We start from the raw sequence: 21,323 nt of genomic DNA, 5'->3' as shown, positions 1-21,323 counted from the left end.
TCCTAACTTGTGGGCATGTCAAAATTTAATAGGTTATTTTTATTTATTTGTATTTTTTGAATGCTAAACACTTTAAATACTTTCTTTAAAAAGTAAGGCAAGGGGCAGCTAGGTGTCTCCGTGGATGGAGCACCGGCCCTGGATTCAGGAGGACCTGAGTTCAAATGCGGCCTCAGACACTTGACACTTACTAGCTGTGTGACCTTGGGCAAGTCACTTAACCCCAATTGCCCCACAATAAAAAAAAAACAATTAAAAAAAAAAGTGAGGCAGGGTTATTGTTGTTTTTAATGGTTGTTATTTTCAACCATATATATAATTGCATAAGTATAGGAAGCTCTGGGTAAAGAACTTGTACCATTCAAATCAGCACCCACTCTACCACTTACAGTCTTAAAGAGCTGCCTGGGATACTGAGAACTACATGATTTGCCTAGAGTCATAAGTAAAACTTGAACAAAGGTCTTGACACTAGTGGCCAGCCCTCTCTATTTCTAGCCATTGCTCCCCTCTGTCTCAGGTAGTCATTCTTTTTTTTTTTTTTTTAAGTGAGGCAATTGGGGTCAAGTGACTTGCCCAGGGTCATACAGCTAGTAAGTGTTAAGTGTCTGAGGCCGGATTTGAACTCAGGTACTCCTGACTCCAGGGCCAGTGCTCTATCCACTGTGCCACCTAGCTGCCCCTCAGGTGGTCATTCTTAAAACATTTTTCCTGTTTGTTTTTTCCCCACCATCTGCCACTGCTTAGTAGCCTACATTTAGAGTTAGATTCCAGTAAGAAACAGTGGAAGGTTGCATTGAGTTAGCTCCATTATAGCTTGGCTCCTCTGGGAAATTAGAAAAGGCAGGAGTAACTTTCCCTACTGATCAGCTAACCACTTCCTGTTTAAATCCTTTCCTCTGGGTTTTAGACCAAAGTTTACTAGAAATAATTTATATTAATTTAGACTATTTAAGCATCAAGGGGAGAGGAAGAGGAAGGGGCAAGAGATAAGTCAAGCACTCTTTGGTCTGCTCACCACTTTAATTACTTAAGGAAGAACTAATCTTCTTTTCCAAGGCTCATCTGGAAAGTGGGGGGAGGACATTGTTTCACAATTGATAGTTAAAGAAAGACTGATATTAGTCCAAAGGCTTTAAACCAGGATAATTTTAATATGCTTTCTTAATATTTCTAAAAGAAGGAACAAGGATTGTTTTAGTCAGCTTCCACAGTAGTTATGTGACCTATCAATGGATAATGCTCTATAGGTGGTCTCTGACTTATGATGAAAAGCATTCTAGAAATCTGTGGTAAAAATGATTCAAAGGGAGCTCTTGACTTTTTTGGACAATAAATTTCTGTAGTTACCATTTTTTGACACTAGGTGACATTCATTCATACTGGTTGAATTTGTGTTTGTGACTGAATTTATGAAAGCAAAATAGTGAAAAGCAGGAACTGTTTTAGGTGTACCTTTTATGCAGAAGTGACCCTGAAAAGTTATTTGTAAATTGTTTTTTAATTTGAATTTTTTTCTTTTATTAACATTTGTATTTAAAGTTTTGAGTTTCAAATTCTGTCCTTCCTTCCCTCTTTCCCCTCCCCCCTCCCTGAGGCAGCAAACAATTAGATATGGGTTATACATGTATAATCATATAAAACATTTAATTTGAATTATGTTTTAGATGACATGAAATTGTTGTTTTTAAAATGACTTTGAAAAAAATTATAATATAAATAAATGATAGCAATTATGTGTTTTCTGTATTTTGCTTGTTGGTTTCAGTTGAAAAGGGAAAGTATTTTAGATGTATGTGTGTATACACACAGACACACACACATATTTAATACTCCTGCTAACTGGCCATTACAAGGATGATGATAGTAAATTCATGAATTATCCTGTGTCTATATATTTTTTTGTATCATAGAGGAATACTAAATTGAAATGTGCTTGCATCTATGTCTGAATTTTCTTCTATATTTTGATTTATTAAGGTATATAGTAAGGGTTTGTTTGATTAAACAAATTCTGATAAATAGATTTACTAATTGCTTTTCCTGATGGATTTTGGTTTTTAGTTTTCATAATGAAAACAACTACTGATAGGTACATAGCACTTTATAGTTGTAAAGTGTTTTTTTTAATATAGAATACTCTAATTCGAATCACATCACCATACAAAACAGTTCATACAAAATAACCTTAGTTTTTTCACTTAACAGAACTTAAGTGGCTTGCCCAGGCCTATCATCTTGAAGGTCTTGATTAGCCTTACTGTCCTTATGTTGAAAGTCCAGTTTTTCATTATGAAAAGGGTAATACAGACTCTTCCTGATTCTGTCTTTCACAAAAATCGAAACTTACCCCTCTGGTAGCCTGTATTTCTATTTGTGAAAATTGAAATGTTTCATAGGTAAATAAATGTAAATGTTTCATAATATAAACATGACTTTTATCCATTTTATTTTGTAGAATAGCAGAAACCTTTGGATTTCAAGAAAACTACATTAAAATAGTTATAAATAAGAAGCAGCTTCAATTAGGTATGTATTGATGAAATCTATAGGGTTTTTAAAAAATTAATTTATAGCCCTAAACAATGTAGAAATTTAGATCTTTGAATCTTTCCTCTTCATTGGTTACATGTCCTGGATCAATGAGCTAAGAGTTAATACCTCAGGTCAGTCTTTTTCTTCCTCATGGAAATCACCTTGACCATCTCTAACATGAAGAAGAGGGGCAGGCAGAACTCTCTCTGCTCTCTACCATTTCATTCTACTGAACTTGAACTTCTGAAGCTTCCTTGCCTCTTTTAGTCAGTAGTCCGTGTAATTTTCTTAGTTCTCTCTTGCTTTGACTTCCGGTCAATAAACATTAGGCTCCTCCTGTATGCAGGGCACTGATCTGAGTATTAGGGTACAAAAGCACACGAATAGCCCTTCCCCTGAAGAGCTTTTAGTTTTACCAACATTTGGTACTATTTACTCCCGTCTTCTTGAGACTCTACTTTTTTCCTCCCCTTATTTCCCATGATCTTATGTTAGCCTGGTTCTTTCCCTCATTTTGTGCCTCTTGCCAAATCTCCTCCTGATAGTCCCCTGATACTTTTTAATCATCTGTACTTCTCTCTCTCTCTCTCTCTCTCTCTCTCTCTCTCTCTCTCTCTCTCTCTCTCTTTCTCCATTAGTGTTCTCATTCATTCCTCTAGTTTTAGCTGTTACTTCTTTGGATGGCCCCTAGGTCCTTCTCTCTAGACCTGATCTGTCTGCTGGTTGCTTGATAGGCTCAAGTTTCTGCTTCCTTATTGCTCTGAATGATACACATCTCTCATTGGTCCAGTCTCACAACTTTATCTTACCCTTACCCTCCTTAGACAGTTAGTTACCAACTCCGATTGTGGCTTTCCTCACAATAGCCCTTCCATTTTCATGCCCATAAGTAGAAATCTAGTTGAAACTTTTATCCATTTAGGATTATGTAGATTATTGCAATAATTAACTAGCATTTCTCTCTCATCTAACCTGTATGTAATTGCCAGATTAAGTTTCTTAAAATATCACTTTGATCATGTTATTCCATTGCTTAGAAACTTAACAGTTCCTACCCATTTCCCTTAGATAAAAATCTGAGCTTCAAAATGTCTCAGTCTACTGTATGAGTCATATTTCCCATTACTTCTTTATGTAAGCCATTCCAACTGGACTGGTGTCCTTACTTTCAAACACACCATGCACTTCCCATCTTCCTTCTGCTTTCTACCTTCATAACATCATGCTCTGCCTTATTCTACCCATACATTCAACCTAGCCTTTAAGATCTGAAATTCCATCTCCTCTCTAAAGCATTCTCTCATGACTCCATCTTAAAGAAGTGATCTTTCCATACTCAGAATCTACAGCACTTGTGGAGTGTATCATTTACTTGTGCTAACTTATACCATCCCATTTTCTATTGTCATGTTTAAATCTAACCTAATGTACTTGTTGTATGTTCCCTACTAGGTTGTAGGTTTCTTGAAGGAAGTATGAGTCACTTGTACCTCATTTACTCTACCAAGGCCAACATAGTATTTTCTGCCATAGGGTCTAGCATAATGCCCGGAACGTTGCAGGGACTTAGTAAAGCTCAGTTCACTTTGTTGGATATTTTAAAATCCCAACTACTTTTTTGAAAAGAATTACTGAAAGAATAAATTGATTTTTAGATCAGCTAAATTCCCCCAAATAGAAATACAGTGTTTCTTAATGTTTTTACTTTTCTGTTAAGGTTAATATCTGTTGAATATTACCATTGTCACAAGTCAAATTCAAACATATTCATCGCAGAATTATCATATAATGGTTTTTTGAAGGTTAGTGTAACTCTCAAAGTGTCTCTTTAATTTGTGATAATGTTTTCTTGATTGATAGTTGCCTCTGTCACCCACTACATTTAGGCCTGAGCTATCACCACATTTCACTTCACTTCCTGGCTATCTCTTCTTTGTCTTTTCCATCTCCTCCATTTTCCAGTCTTGGAACCGTGATCAGATCTACCCAGTGATCCCTCCTGGAAAGGCTGTATCACTCCACTTTGGCTCCACTCATCTTCCCTGTAACTTTCCAAAACAAAATATCTTTCCCTGGCCACTTCTCCCATATATATTGTGTTGTTTTTCTATTAGTATGCAAATCCGTTGAGGGCAGAGACTATCTTTGCTTTTATATTTCTAACTCTGGCTGTTTGACGTATAGTCAATGTTTAGTAACAATAACAACAACTAGTATTTATGTAATGCTTTTAGGTTTGTGAAGTGTTTTAACAATATAATCTCATTTTGTCTTCACAATAACCCTGGGAGGTAGGTGCTCTTATTACCCCTATTTTAAAGATAAAGAAACTGAGTCGGATAGAGGTTGTTAGACACATATGACTCTGGGCAAGTCAGAGGCAGAATTTGTTCTCAGGTCTTCTGGATGCCAGCCCAGCTCTATCCACTGTACCACTTAGCTGCTTTTTTCATTCATTCACATTTTTAGGGTGCTTTCAAGTTATAAAGCACATTCCTTATAAAAATCTTATTAAATATTTAATGTAGACATTATAAGCTTCACTTTATAGGGGACAACTAAGTGGTGCAGTGGATAGAGTGCTGGGCCTGAAGTCAGGACAGCTCACCTCCCCAAGTTCAAATCTGGCCTCAGACACTTATTAGCTGTGTGCCAGTGTGACCCTGGGCAGGTCACTTCACCCTGTTTCTCAGTTTCCTCATCTGTAAAATGAACTCGAGGAGGAAATGGCAAACCACTCTAGTATCTTTGCCAAGAAAATCCCAAATGGGGTCTCAGAAAGTTGGACACGACTGCACACAACAAAACAAAAAATAGGTGAAGAAGCTAAGGTTCAAAGAGGAGGTTCTGCAGCTGCTGAGCTTCATGGGAGGTCTATGAGCCAATAGACTGAATGTTTCTCCTCATCTGTAACTCCAATTCTGTAGGGAAAACTTTGGAAGAGCAAGGAGTTACACATAATGTGAAAGCTCTGGTGCTTGAACTCAAGCAGTCAGAAGAGGATGTCCGGAGAAATCTTCAGGAAGAAGAACTAGAGCAAAATGAAGCTGACAAAAAAGAAAAGAGAATGCAGAGGACAAAGAGAGGCCTAGAAATACTGGCACAGAGAGGTATGCATATGAGTATCTGCTTTTCACCATCTGCTGATAAGAATAAAGCAAACACAAGCACATTTCAATGGCTTGGCATGTTTGAATCTTCCTTCTAGTTTTTGGAACTCTTTGTCTTTGGTAGTTTGGTTTCTACATTGTCTCATATCACCATTGTTGACTACGACCTAGTGGAAGTTTATTTTTGTTTTGTTGCAGCTGAAACTGTGGATCCTGAAACAACTCCATACTTAGAAATAGCTAATCAGACAGGCAGATCAATCAAAATACCCACAGCTGAAAAAAAAGTAAGTACCAGGGCTTTCATGGCTTATTCTCAGATCGGTGTCTGTATAATACACAGGATCAAATAATATATTTCTATTCATGGCCCCAGAAATAGGGCATATAATCATTGTAATGTGGAACTGTTCCCAGTAGGAACTAATTCTAGTTTTTTTTAATCCAGGAACAGAAAATGTAGGTACTTTCCCTCTAATATTGTCTATACTTGTGAGGAATTTAGTAGTGGAGGGCTTCAATGATTTACATAGATAAATTCTCTTCAGCACATTTACCCACATGAGAGAGCTCATGAGCTTGAATTTTAAAACAGGTTAAGATGCATGAAAATTTTCCATTTAGATAGTTATTTTTTCGTTTTCTAAAGAACTTTTTAGTTGAGATTGGAAATACCATTAAATATGAATAAGAAATCCAGAAACAGAATTTTGTGCTTAAGAACAAGAAATTGAAATACATATTCACTCCCCAAATATTTTATAGTATTTTTAGCAGGTTTTTCATATTTGTGTTCCTACATAGCATCTTAAACTTAGGCTATACATATCATACTGAAATAAAAAGATGAGAATAAAGGGACAGCTTTTGCTAATTTATAAAATAAAATTTAGCAATATTTGTTGTGATTACTTGCTATTTCCATAATGAGCCTGATTAAACTGAGAATGCTGTTTTTTAAAATGTATTAACAAGTTATGACATGCATCTCTTGAGATATTTTAATATTTAAAATAAATTCTGTAATCAGTTTTCTTTTTACTTCATTTGGCTTTTAGATTTATTTGTGATCTGCCTTGGTTGATATTGAAGATACATTTTTACCTTTTTTTAGAAATATAAATGGAAATTTTCCATTGTCCTGAATTATAATTAAAAGTGGCCTTTTCCCTCTAGGCCCTTATGTTAGCTATGGGATATCATGAAAAGGGTCGTGCATTTCTGAAAAGGAAAGAGTATGGAATAGCATTGCCCTGTCTTCTGGATGCTGACAAATACTTCTGGTAAGAATCCTTGGACTCCTTAATTTTAAGAGAAATGACAATACTTTTTTCTTCCATTTTCTTTTCATACCTACATAGTGGTGAAGTGGGCCCCTTAAGTGAATATTGCTTCTTTAAACCTGAATTAACTTTCTTCAGAAATTATTATTAATAATGTGCTTTTGACCATAACATGGTTTCATATCTTGGATCCAGAGAACAATGTTGTAATAAGGATCCATTGAATATTAATTACCCAAAGGTTTCTGTTTCTTTTTTCTAAGAAAAAAATCAAACGTAAAACATCTTTAATTTTTGCTTGTTGACTGGCACTGAAGCATTGAAACAAACTCACTCATAATGCTTAAGAATAAACTTACAAAAAAGAAATAGAGATTTCTAGTTGGATACCTGGTACCTCTTCATCATCTTGAATTCTGGAACAGCTTTTGGACACATACTGGTGAGGAATCGGTACTATTTCACTAAGGTATATCGGGTTTTAAAATCATCTTTCTACTCCTGTAGCAATTCCCAGGTCTCCTGTCTGAAACTTTTTCATTTTGTTCTAAGTATGTAGGAGACCCCCTGTTCTACAAGGAGAGTAGATGAATTCCAAATAAGATCATCTTCTATATGGGATTCCTCTGAGCATATCAGAAGGTCAGAGGTTATTCAGAACAAGACTCTTTGTATCTTAGACCTGGAGCTCATTCTGAAAAATGGCCATATGTCTCCAGTACAAGCCTTTATGTGACTTCAGCCACTCTGGAGATGATCCAGATTGCTGGCTAGGAATTTCACCTTATTGGTAGCAGTTGGCATCTGTGCTAGGATGTAAGGGGAGAAACCTTAGAAATTTGGCTCTAGCAGAAGCAATGAAAAACAGCAGGGAAGTATTTTTGTACCTGTAATATTGTTAGTTTTAAGTTAAAAGTTTCTATGGTACAGAGGCCATTTCTATTTTTACGTCTATATATGCTTTATGCAACATCACATGTTAGTTCTCACCAGCATTTAGTTTGTGGAAGTTTTTCAGGGTTATAATTGCCAAGAGGATGAATGCCAAATGTTATAATATGCCACTTGAGAAGTAACACATATAGTAAATTTTCAGTTATCCATGATGAATGAAAGGAATAGTGATGTGGATAATCCTAAATTTATGACTTTGGGATAAATTGAATGATTTTACAACAGATTTACCTTTTTGGTTGTTTTGGTTAGGCTTATGAGTTGGCATTCCAAGAGTAGTTGAGCTAATAATGTGACAAAGTCCCTTCACTTTGTACCATGAGGCAATGTGCAGGTTATAAAATCTTTTTCTTTATTTCAAAGCAATAATATATGTGTATGTGTTATTTTATGATTATGGTATAGGTAATTGTCCATAAAAAGGGGCTAGCCTACATAAGTTTATAAAAGCTTTTAGTCATTGGAATCTATTGTTTCACACTTTATAGACTGTTGTGAACTTTTTTTCCTATAAAAGTCTGTTGCCTTGGGGCAGCCAGGTGGCACAGTGGATCAAGCACCAGCCTTGGATTCAGGAGGAGCTGAGTTCAAATCCGGCCTCAGACACTTGACACTTACTAGCTGTGTGACCCTGGGCAAGTCACTTTACCTTCATTGCTCTGTGCTCCCCCCCCCCCAAAAAAAAGTCTCTTTCCTCACATAAAAATATGGATCAATTGTCACACTTAAGGAGAATTATTATAGTAAAAATCAACACTGAACAAGGGACATGAAATTATGATAAGTAATGTGTAATAAAATGTGTACTTCAGTTCCATTGTATCAGCTAGTGAGGGGAAGAGAAGCAGGGAAAGGAAAGTTAGAACAGGAAGGAAAAAAAGAGAAAAGAGTTGGAGACAGGGAGGATGAGAGAAATATGTTATATAGAGATCATAGGATTATAGATTTAGAACTGGAACAGAGCTTGGAGAACATTTAGGGCAACCCCATCGTGTTCTAGTTAAATAGGCTCAGAGAATTCTAAGGACTTATCCAAGGTCATTTGTGTCAGGTGGGATTTGAACATGGGTCACATCTGGAGTCGTTTGACTATCTGTCACACTATTCCTTGCATCACACGGCAGCCCTGTGAATGGATGGATGAAGGCGAGAGAGACAGATTCATAGGTTCTAAGGTCTTTGGCTTAGCTATATTTGAACTCTTTTTGTAGTGTATTGGACTTCACTTGGGCTATGTTAAGAATAAACAGTAAATTGTAACCTTTTAGAATTGCCCTTTGAAAGATTGATTACCAGAAAAGTTCACAGCTTTTATAAAATTGTTAGTTTTGGATGGGTACCCCATCAACCTTCCCGATGTATTGTGTGGTGTGCATTTGCTTCAGCTAGAGCAATATCACCTTGAATTACTTGGAAAGAACAGTCAGATGTAGCTAAAGGCCTTAGCCATGGAACAGAGGTTCCTGAACCCTACTATGTTTTCACATAAAAATTCTATTAAATATAAAGCTTGTAAAGAGCATTTGATTCTTTTGTGGGGGGGGGGCATTGAGGGTTAAGTGACTTGCCCAGGGTCACACAGCTAGTAAGTGTCAGAGGCCGGATTTGAATTCAGGTCCTCCTGAATCCAGGGTGGGTGCTTTATCCACTGCACCACCTAGCTGCCCCCAAGAGCATTTGATTCTTATTCAAATACATTAAATCAAGTCAACAAACTTTTTTAATCATAAAAGTATTTTATTATTTTCTAATTACATGTAGTTTTAACATTTGTTTTTATCAGATTTTCTAGTTCCAAATTTTTCTCCCTCCTTCCCTCCGCAAGACAGCAAATAATCTGATATAGGTGTATATATATATATATGTATATGTGTGTATATACATATACATATACACACACACACACATATATATATATACACATATATACATATACATACACACACTCATATATATACAATCACATTAAGCATATTTCAGCATTAATCATGTTCTGAAAGAAGAATCAGAACAAAAGGGGGAAAAACTCCAAAAAAGAAAAAAAAAACCAGCAAAAAAGTAGAAACAGTGTGGTTCAATATGCATCCAGATTCCACACTTCTTTTTTCTGGATGTGGAGAGCATTTTCCATCATGAGTCCTTTGGAATGATCTTGGATCATTATATTGCTGAGAAGAGTTAAGTCTATCACAGTTGATCCTTACACGGTGTTGTTGATACTGTGTCCAGTGTTCTCCTGGTTCTGCTCATTTCACTCAGCATCAGTTCATGTAAGTCTTTCCAGGTTTTTCTGAAATCTGCCTGCTTATCTCAACATTTATTAAGAACCTACTGTGTGCAATGCACTGTGGTAAGCACTATGCACTGGGGTTACAAAGAAATGCAAAAAACAGTCCTTGCTCTCAAGGAGCTTACAGTCTAACAGGAGAGATAGCATGGCAAATAACTTTGTACAACTAAGATATATACAGGATCAATTTGAGGTAGTCTTAGAGGGAAAGCACTAGCTTTAAGGGGAATTGGAAGACCCTTCTTGTAGAAGGCAGTATTGGGGGGGGCAGCTAGGTGGCGTAGTGGATAAAGCTCCCGCCCTGGATTCAGGAGGACCTGAGTTCAAATCCAGCCTTAGACACTTGATACGTACTAGCTGTGTGACCCATGGCAAGTTACTTAACCCTCATTGCCCTGCCCCCGCTCTCCCCCCCCCCCCACAAAAAAAAAGAAAGCAGTATTGGGACCTGAGGAAAGCTAGGCTTTCTGCTAAACTTTGGGGATACCAAAATGAAAAAGAAAATCTGACCTCAAGAAACTTACAGTCTAATGGGGGAAAATAACATACAAAAAGGAACTGAAAAGTGTGGGGGTGGGGCTGGAGAGAAAGTATTAGGACAGATGGGGGCAAGGTGGAAAAATCAAAGGAGCACTGCCAGTGGGAAATGAAGACTATGAGGAGGGAGAGAATTCCAAGCATTGGGGACAGCTTTGGAGTAGGGAAATGGTTATCTTGTGAGAGTAACAAGGTCAGTGTCACTGGATCACAGTATTTGAAGGGAAGAAATCATAAGAGTGGAAAAGTAACAAGAGGCCAGGTTATGATAGGCTTTAAAAGCCAACAGAGTATTTTCTATTTGATTCTGGAATTGATAGGAAGCCACCTGAGCGTATCGAATAAGGTGATATGATCACAGACCTGCTGTACAAAGATCAGTTTGACAGTGAAGGAGTCAAGAATGATATCTAGGTTTCCAGTCTGGGTAACCAGGAGGATAGTGGTAGCAGGGAAATTAGGGAGAGGGTAGGGTTTGGGGAGAAAGATGTTACATGTTGAGTTGAAGGTATCTATGAAACATCCCCTTCAAGACACCAAAAGGCAGTTGGATGTGAGACTGGAGCTTAGGAGAGGAGTTAGAGCTGGCTAAGTAGATTGGAGAGTCATCTCCAGAGAAGTGATAGTGAAATAACAGAGGGAGAAAAGAAGAGGACCTAGAATATCAGTATATTTAATGAATGCTCTGGAATACAGTGAGTAGCTTTAAATCATGAATATAGCAATCAATTTAGTTTATAGACTTGAAAACCTATGTTTTACATTGGTAGAAAAAAAAAACATCCAATGACTTCACCCAGGATTGGCCTTATTTGGATAGTCAGCTCCTTATTGAGTATACTTAACGCATAAGGAATGGCTCCTCCTCCCTTTTTTCTCCTTGCTCTCCAAAATAGAGACTCATAGCCGACTTTACCTTTGAGAGAGAACAAAACCTTTTATTCTGTAATTGAAGCTCAGGGTTAAAATGTATATATACTGCCTCTCCCTGAGAGGTAGGAGGTGTGTGGAAGGGGGAAACGGACAGCTAGGCAAAATGGTTAGAAGGCCTGCCTTGGGTTCAGGTTCTCCCTTTGACTCATATTAGGACATAAAATAATTAAGTTACAGATGAAGTATTGATTTTTATTAGTGGAAGAAAATTTTCTACCAGTAGTTCCTAAAATGAAATCCCTGGTCTGGACCAAATATATTTTTATTACTATAATTGGCATATGTACCTATTCCTGTTAAGGGCATCACCCTCCTTCCACCCAGGTTTGTAAACCCCACATTTTCATTCTGAATCTCCAATCCGCTGCCAAATTTGCTATTTTTACCTTCACACTATCTTTCTTAAGTATCCCCTTCTCCATTCATGCTGTCACTGCCCTAGTCCAGGCCTTCATCTCACTTTCAAGAGCTTCTTAATTGGTCTTCTTGCCTCAAGTCTCTCTCAATTCTAATCCATCCTTCACACTGCTACCAACATGATTTTCTTGAAGTGTACCCCCTACCCCCTGCCACCACTGGGATCAAACATAAACTCTGGCCTTCAAAGCTCTTTATAACTTGCCAGTAAATTATCTTTATAGCCTAATTATGCCCTATTTCCCTTACTTTTCCTCATACAGGACACATCATCTCCAAACTTTGTGCCTTTCTACTGGCTGTTCCTCTCTTCCCCTTAGAATGTTTCCCTTTGTAGCTGTGCTTGGTCTGTAGAGTCGGGTTAATATTTTGAAGCATTATTTTATTTCCCAACTGTTTTTATAAATTAGAGTTTTCTTTGCAAATACATGGTCAACACAAAGCATTCCTTTTTTTTTTTTTTAGTGAGGCAATTGGGGTTAAGTGACTTGCCCAGGGTCACACAGCTAGTGAGTGTTAAGTGTCTGAGGCCAGATTTGAACTTGGGTACTCCTGACTCCAGGGCCGGTGCTCTATCCACTGCGCTATCTAGCTGCCCCTAGCACAAAGCATTCCAAATCAGAAGCTAAAATGAGTGGTGCTGGGGGCAGCTAGGTGGCGTAGTAGATAAAGCACTAGTCTTGGATTCAGGAGGACCTGAGTTCAAATCCAGCCTCAGACACTTGACACTAGCTGTGTGACCCTGGGCAAGTTACTTAACCCTCACTGCCCTGCAAAAAACAAACAAACAACAACAACAAAAAGAGTGGTGCACTCTAGGTGCTTGATGAACTTGAGGTCCTTCCAAAGGACAAGAAAAACTAGTACTAAAAGACTACATAATTATTTAAATCTATGTTAGGCTGGTAAGTTGCATTGCAGATGGCTTTAGTAAGTTAAGTAAGAATGTTAGCTCCTTGAGTGTGAGAATGATTCTGGTTTTGTCTCTATATCTCCAGTGCCTAGCACAGTGCTTGACACATAATAGGTCCTTCATAAATGCTTGTGTGAGAGCCAAATTAGATATACGGAGCATTAATCTCCCCCTTTAACTTTCCTTAAGAAAAAGGAGCCACTGAGCTTTAATCTATGATGGATCAGTTTTTTATTTTATTGCTTGGGAATTAATTAAACAAGAGTTGAAACCAATTAGGGAAATAAGGAGAAATACAAATGAATAATCTTAGATCTAAGCTTAGTCTATTCTTTTATAAAACTCACCAAATCCCCAAACTGCCCGCTAGACCACGAACCCTTGAAAAGACCGAACACCAAACCATGTGCACTCCTTTCAATCCCACTCCATCGCCAGAGAGAGAGAACTTTTGTTCCTGCCCTTACTTTTAAGTCCAAGTCCTGGAAATTCCTTGCATTCTCCTCCCCAGAAAAGGAGGTCCTTCAAAAGCTGCTTCAGTAGCATGTGCAATCTCTCAAATGATTCAGCTATAACTTCCAATATATATCTTTATCACAAATAATTTTTACCACACTTGTTGATATATATCTCCATCTAACTGCCCATCCCCCAGGAGAGACAGCAGAATGGAAGGTGTAAATCATAGACACTAAATTATTTGGTACTAGAAATGGGAGGAAATCATTGACAGGTGTTTGAAGAGAGTATGAAGTCAGTCTTAACATTTTGCCTAGGGGATGACACTATCTGTAGTAGAGTATCTGTTAAGTTAAAAAAATATTATCTTAAAACTTGAAACAAAGATAATAGTTTGGACATTGAAGAAAGAGAATTCTGACCAGTAGCCTAGATTTGCATTATAAATTTTCATCTAGTAATCACTTAACACTAGAAGGGTGTATCAATTGATGCAAAACTATAATAATTTTACTTTGAAATACAAATTTTTGTCCTCATCTCTATTTTCTTTGCCTTATGGATTTAAAAAAATGCACTTGATGCAGCTCAGTCCTTTGAGATATTCTTAAATTCTGGTCCTTCTGTTAAATTGAAAATAAGTACTTTTTAGATCACAATATTTTCTATCAGAACTAGAATAATAGAGGCAATCATGGTTTAGAAGAAAAAGCACTGGATTTATAGTTAGGTTCAAATTCCAGCTGTATTTCTAATACCTGTATTATTTTGAGCAAATTATTTCACTTCTTTATTTTGTTTAATTAGTTGGAATTGAGGGGGTTAGACTATATATATATTTTGTTGTTGTTGTTCTTTCCTGTTCTTAAGCTTCTATCTTCAACCTACATCTTCTCACAGTTTACCCATCTAATCCCTAGCTTCTTAAACTGGGTCACAACCCCATATGAGGTTAAGTAACTGAATGGGGAGTGGCAAAAAGTTTACAACAGTTAAAGGGGTAAAAATTACAACAGTAAAAAAGTATGTATAGTTGTTTTACACAGCTGTATACTGGGGTCTCAGAAAAATTTCTCAGGTGAAAAGGGGTTGTGAAATGGAAAAAAGTTTAAGAAATCTTGATCTAATCCATTCTTGTAATCCGTGGTCCCTAACTTCTGTGTATGTAGTACAGTGGTACAGAGAAAATCTTTAAAGATCCTAAGGGATTGATTGTGGAGCACAGTGTGGCAGACTAGGTACCAGAACCTTGAGAGATTATTGGCGCCTTGTACTAGTCCAGCTCTGCTTTCCCTGCCACCTTATAGCCACAGCTGACCTGGATGCTTTGCATAAGGAGTAGAACTCGCCCCATCATAGTTGAGAACAAATATCCGGTCTTCACAAACACAGTTGAAGGTCCATAAACTTGCTTTCTGCTTTAATTTAGAAAAAAGTTCAATAAAACTTGACTTCATGACAATCTTCATAAAACAGATGACTAGTGATATTTATTTTCTCTTTTACAGTGAATGTTGCAGAGAACTGTTGGATACAGTAGATAATTATGCAGTGCTTCAGCTGGATATAGTGTGGTGTTACTTCCATCTGGGACAGCTGGAATGCCTTGATGATGCAGAAAGAAAGCTAAATATGGCCCAAAAATGCTTTAAAAACTGCTATGGGGAAAACCATCAAAGACTAGTCCATATAAAAGTATGTTGATTTGAACTATGGTTTGTTTGGGATTATATTGCATATTATTAGATATGGGTACAGAATTTGGGTATATGTCTGATTCAGACCATATCTAGTTCAGAAGTGCTTCATAGTAGTTTGCAGTCTCTTGCAATTTCTGACTGCATTTGAAAATAATTTTTAAAGGCTTTAAAATATCTTGCATATGTGGGGTCTTTGGTCTTTATTATTGTCTATGCAGAACTCAGACTCAGGATATTCACAGTTATGTAACTCTGGGACCACTTTTGCAATCACCATTAGCCAAAAGAAACATGTGACTTTTATATCCCCTGTGGAGTCTGTATGTCACATATGCCTCAACTCTGGGTGTTACTGGCTTAAACTAACCAACTGAATTATTGCTTAACTTTCCCTAAGACAAATTCATTTAATTCCTAGGATATTGCTTAGGATTTTCTATCCCATTCTATAATTCCTAAGTTTTTGTTCTTTTCCCTATTTTCTCACAGACTTGCAAAGGGGAGAGTATTTGGGTTCTGTTAACAGTTCTTCTACTACTTCACTTCAAGGAATATTATTTTATTATAATAACTCATTTATATAATAGTTCACATTTACATAGCACTTTTACAAAGTGCTTTCCTCATAACAACCCTGTGAGGTAGGTAGTGGAAGGATTATTAATTATCCCCATTTTACAAATAAGCAGCCTACATTTGAAAATAATTTTTTAAAGTTTAACAATATATTGCACATGTGGAGGTTTGGGGTTTAACCCTGTGCAGAGCTATTAGATCCATGGAACTCAGTTACTGACCCAGGAACTTTTTTAAGATAAGTTAAGTGATATGCTTGTGGTCAAATAGCTAGTAAGCATCTGAACTTGTACTCAAACCCAGGTCTCTTTACTACAGATCTAGTGCCCTTTCCATTCTATCTTACTGGCTTTACTTAGGTTACAGAATTTCAGAGTTGAAAGGAATCTTAGTGGTCATCTATGCTAACCCTGCCCAGTACATGGAGCCTTTTTATGGTATTTCCAACAAATAGCTTTTGCTTGAATGGCTTCGGGGAAAGAGCACTCATTACCTAATAAGGCAGCCCGTGACATTTTAGCTAACTCTAATTTCTTAGTTCTTGCTTCTAAAAATCTGGTTCCATATACTGAGAACCTGTTAGTCTTAGCTTTCCCCTCTGGTGAGGTATAAAATTGAATTCATGGTAGTCCTTCAGGTATTTTGAGACAGCAGTCACCTAAGTCTTTTTGTCTCATAAGAATAGCAGGGAGACTAACTACAAAATGGAGCCTCTCCATTTTAGGAGCTTGAAAGACTTTATAGTGTCATGGAAAGAACACTGGCTGTGGATCAGAGCACCTGAGTTTGTGTCCCAGCTCTGCCACTTACACCAGTGTAACTTTGGGCCCATCATTTAATCTGTCTTATTTCTCTCTGGAGGGTGTGGGGGGTGGAAGGAGAGATGGCAGTAAATGATCTTTAAGAATCCTTAAAAAAGGAAAGGGATGGGGGCAGCTAGGTGGCGAAGTGGATAAAGCACCAGCCCTGAATTCAGGAGGACCTGAGTTCAAATGCGGACTCAGACACTTGACACTTACTAGCTGTGTGACCCTGGGCAAGTCACTTAACCCTCCTTGCTCTGCAAAAAAAAAAAAAACACAAACGATGATCCTGCCATTACATTTTTGCATTGGAATTTTATTGAATTCTTCATCTTCCTGTTAGCCTATCCTTAAATCAAGTCTTTAACATTTGTATTGGCCATATTTGGTAATTTTTTAGTAATATTTAAAGAAATAATATAATTATGTTATAAATTGTACATTAATATGTTATATTAATAAAATATATCATTATTACTATGACAATAGTAATAAATAAAATAAAAGTAATTGTTTTGAGTGATAGTAATGATAATGCACATATCTGCAATATGCAGGTGATCAATTTTTAAAGAATTAACAGAATGCAGTAAAATAACACTAAAAGTATTCTAAATATAATTTTATCTTTCTTGGGTATTTCAGAAAGTGCTAATAGTACTTTGTTTTGATTTTGTTGTTGTTGTTTTGGGGCAGTGAGGGTTAAGTGACTTGCCCAGGGTCACACAGCTAGTAAGTGTTAAGTGTCTGAGGCCGGATTTGAACTCAGGTCCTCCTGACTCCAGGGTCGGTGCTTTATCCACTGAGCCACCTAGCTGCCCCCAAGTGCTAATAGTACTTTGAAGTTATCATATCTTCATTATCTAGAAATTAGAGTTGGGTTCTAGTCTTGCCCTCACTACTAGGGACCTTTAAGAGTTCATTACTTCAGGGTTTGACAAATTCTAAGTACCAGGTTTCCATAGTGTCTGGGAGCTTCATTATGATACTTAGTATTTTAGAGAAACTAGTTTCCTAGTATCATATGAAAAGCTATAAATTTCCTTTTCCATGAGCCTTTTACTTTAATCATAATTGGAAGTTCACAACCCTAGACCAGCCCACAAGTGGGGAGTCACTTAAGGACTTTGTGTGCTTCTACATCTTCACTGTGTGTGTCTTGGCTCTATTCTCTGAATGTAAAGGTAGAAGAAGAAGAAGGGTAGGTGGGAATTGGACCCAAAAGAGCCAAAGACTTTGCTTCTTAGCCAGTGCTCAGACTGAATGGTTGAGCTTTTCTAGAGAATTCTTCCAGACTTTTCATTAGTCCTTCTAATCCTCATGTAGTGTCCATCTTCTAGCCACTGTGCCTCACCAACAATGTGCAACTGCTCTTCCACATCCCACTCTACTTTCCTCCTTAAAAGCTAAAAAGTTCATTCATCTGTCTCCCAGATGCAAAACTAATTTGTTGTGCTTCAATCTAACCAAACCGAGTTTGTGTTACATCTTATGATGAAGATGAGACGGGGAGATTGTGATTTCCCCAAGCTAGCACAGCTAGCTGGTGGCAGACCTGGAATGGGAATCGTTATCTCCTAACCATCAGTCCTGTCTTCTTTCTGTCCTATTAGCTCTGATTAAAATGAGACAACAGGGTTTAGTGTATTTAAATTAACTTTGTTTCTTGCTATTATAGAAGAAAAAAGGAATTTAAATGGAAGTGTTAACATGTCTAGTTATAGAAGTAAAAGAGTCGTTTTAACTTTTGGATATTTTTTTTCCCCCTTCAGGGAAGTTATGGGAGAGAGAAGGTACTATTTTTAAGACTTTACTTGCTTCAAGGAATAAGAAACTATCATAGTGGTAATGGGGAGGAAGCTTCTGAATATCTCAATAAGGTAAGAAGAGAAACACTTTGTAGTTACTCAGCTACTATTTGTTTTGTCAATAAACATTAGACTATATTAAGGAAGCTTAAAGACTAGTTGGGTAAAAAGACAATGATATGGATAACAATATAATGGTAAAATGATAAGTGCATTACAGAGTCACATAACAAAGTTTTATTTAGGTCTGAGGAGAGAGGTCATTAGCAACTTGGGGGATCTTGGAGGAATTCCTGGGAAAAGTGACATTAGATTTAGGCTTTAAAATTTTACAGGTAAAGATTAGAAAGGAAGGAATTTGGAGAAGAGCTTGAACAGAGGCATGTGGCACGTAGGGTGTGGGGACTGGGGGTAGGAAAGAGGACTGGCTATTCTAAGGCAGGATACCTGGAGGGAAATAATGATATAAGACTGAAAAGAGAAGGTTCTACCATTTTGGGGAGAGTCTTGATTGTAGGCAAAGGCATAATTAGGAGGCATAGTGGAGTCACTGAAGACTTTTGAGTAGGGGAGTGACACTACCAGATCTACAAGATGATTCTGGCTGTAGTATGATAAATATATTGGAGGGAGTGGAGGTGGAAAGATCTGTAAGGAGGCCTTATTAACAGTCTAAATGGTTGGTAATAAGATCCCAAATTAGGGTGGTGATAGTGAGAGGTGAAAGGATAGATGTGAGGGATATCACTGTGATGGAATCAAAAGGACCTAGTAACTGATATGAGATGTGAAGGAGGAGACGGTGATACAGAGAGAGGGCTTGAAGGAGCATAAGGATTGAGGAAAATCTACTGGATTTGTCAAGGAGAAAGTCGTTGGTGACTTAGAGCATTTTCAGTAGATTTATATAGATAGGGGTCGGGGTAAGCCCAGTTACAAGAGGTTGAAGAGATAGGGGGTAGTGAAGAAAGAGATATAAGGTGCCGGTGAATTAAGGCACTGAGGTGTAGTAGAAAAAATGCTGCACTTGGTCAGGAGACCTGGGTTCAAATACTGACTTAGTCACCCTGGCTGTATGAACCCAGAGAGATCACTTAATGTCTTAGTTTCCATTTTCTCTATAAAGTGGGAGATCATAGTATTATTCTTTTTACCTACTTGGGATAAGGAAAGTGTTTTGCAAACCTTCAAGTGGTACATAAATGTGAATTATTTGCAAGAAGTCTAGCATTGAGGGGAGGAGAAAGAGGAAATGGAAAATGGATGGGCTTTGAGCAAAAGCTTTTTTTTTTTTAAAGAACTAAGGAAGCTCAAGCCTATTTGTACACAGATGGAAATTATTCAGTTAAAGAGATATTGAAGAGATGTGAGTGAGAGGATGACAGCTGGAATCTAGAGGAAGTATAAAGGAATTTGGGATTAAGGGTACAGGTAGAAGGATTAGCTTTTTCTGTGGGGGTATCTCTTCTGTCACTTGAGTGAAGTTTGGGCTAGTGGGAGATGATGCTAAAAAGGCTTAAGGAGTCAAAGGATGGGAGCTAAGAAACTCATGAAATGGGTTCAGTCTTCTTGGTGAAGTAGGTTCGCCATACATTTGGGAAATGAGGTTGGAGTGTGGAAGAGAAGAAAAGATTTATAAAAATTGTGGAAAATGAGGTTGTAAGTACAGGGCAGGAAGATCCTAGAAACTGATTGTTTTTGACTATTTGTTACTTGTGAATTACATAGATCTGACAAGCACAACTTCTTTTTCTTCTGTCATAAGCTTAGGTAGCAGATACAGTGTCCCAAGTTTCTGTGGTAACTCCCCATGGTGGCCAGCATAGTGCTCTGTACATATTAGGTGCTCATAATGTACCATTGACTGGTCATGTTTCCAATTCTTAGATGCACCAAGGCCAGTTGACTTTGGCTCTGTGGTCTAACTTCTTTTTAGGCCTTACATTTGTGTTAAGCATCAACATTCTTATATTCATTTTGTTACTTTGTTTTTTCCCCATTGATAGGCACAACAACTCTATGAAGAGCTGTCTATAGATCCTCTAAAAGTTCACAGTTTGTTACAGTTGGGATTTACTGCACAGGAAGCTCGACTTGGCTTGAGGGCTTGTGATGGGAATGTAGATCATGCTGCCACTCACATTACCAACCGAAGAGAGGTACGGTACCATTCTCTGCTCGTATGTTTGTCAAAGCTCTGCCCTCCGGTCCTTGGGCAGGAAGCGAGATTTAAGACCAGAACAATGGTACGCCCCCATCACTGTCGGAGAAATGTTTATCCTGTTTGACTTGTTTCCTGGATTCAGAAGAGTGGAGAATTATTATGGTTTTCTAGTAGATATTAATCATAATGTATTGTTAGAACACGACAGGAAAAACACACATTTTTAAATTGAATCACTTGATTAATTTGAGGTTTTATGTTCACAGTTGTATTACTTCAGGAACAAGTCCTGGTTCTGCTCTCTGGAGCAATACAGATTAAGTCTATTACTTTATATCTGTATTTCATGGAACATGGCTGGACTGAGATTAGGTAAAGAGAGGTTTACACTGCCCTGCTGTTTTGTTTTGTTTTGTTTTACATTGCCAGGCAACCTAGGGGATGCCTAAATCATAGATTTATATTATAGAGCATGGATTTAGAAAACCTCATAGGAAATTTCCTAAGATCCCAGTTATACAGTCTGCTCTTGTGAAAGAAAAAGATAAGGACAGTTTCTTTATGATTTCAACTATTTGAATTTATACTGGTGGCTAGGCCTGAAATAGGGAGATTTGGTGAGGATTATCTATTGAATGACAAACATTTAAATAGCAGTTCTTGTTATGTGCTTTTGAAGCAACCATTCTCTCCGACATATCTTCTGTATGCCCTTCTCCTCCCCCAGTCCATCCTACACAAAGGGAGTAGAATAAGGTTTTAAAAATTTTGTAGTGTCTGTTCACGTGAGGGTACTCATAATGAGCATTTCTGGAACATTTAGTAAATAAATAAATAAATA

At 37.4% G+C, this 21,323-nt stretch overlaps 1 protein-coding gene across 3 annotated transcripts in view; it reads left to right on the top strand.

Moving 5' to 3' along the window:
* The window catches only part of NUB1 (negative regulator of ubiquitin like proteins 1), a 40,011-nt gene that overhangs the window by 10,781 nt on the left and 7,907 nt on the right, over positions 1–21,323 (top strand). For all 3 annotated transcript variants that reach the window (XM_043965801.1, XM_043965800.1, XM_043965799.1), the window contains exons 5-11: positions 2,459–2,529; positions 5,463–5,645; positions 5,844–5,932; positions 6,822–6,928; positions 14,940–15,126; positions 18,283–18,390; positions 20,325–20,477. In XM_043965801.1, the coding sequence (XP_043821736.1) occupies positions 2,459–2,529; positions 5,463–5,645; positions 5,844–5,932; positions 6,822–6,928; positions 14,940–15,126; positions 18,283–18,390; positions 20,325–20,477 (898 nt within the window). The remainder of the gene's footprint in view (positions 1–2,458; positions 2,530–5,462; positions 5,646–5,843; positions 5,933–6,821; positions 6,929–14,939; positions 15,127–18,282; positions 18,391–20,324; positions 20,478–21,323) is intronic.

The sequence above is a fragment of the Dromiciops gliroides genome, chromosome 5, assembly GCF_019393635.1.
Source record: "Dromiciops gliroides isolate mDroGli1 chromosome 5, mDroGli1.pri, whole genome shotgun sequence".
NCBI lineage: Eukaryota > Metazoa > Chordata > Mammalia > Microbiotheria > Microbiotheriidae > Dromiciops > Dromiciops gliroides.
Note: the sequence above shows the minus strand (reverse complement) of the source record. Positions and strands in the feature narration are given on the sequence as shown.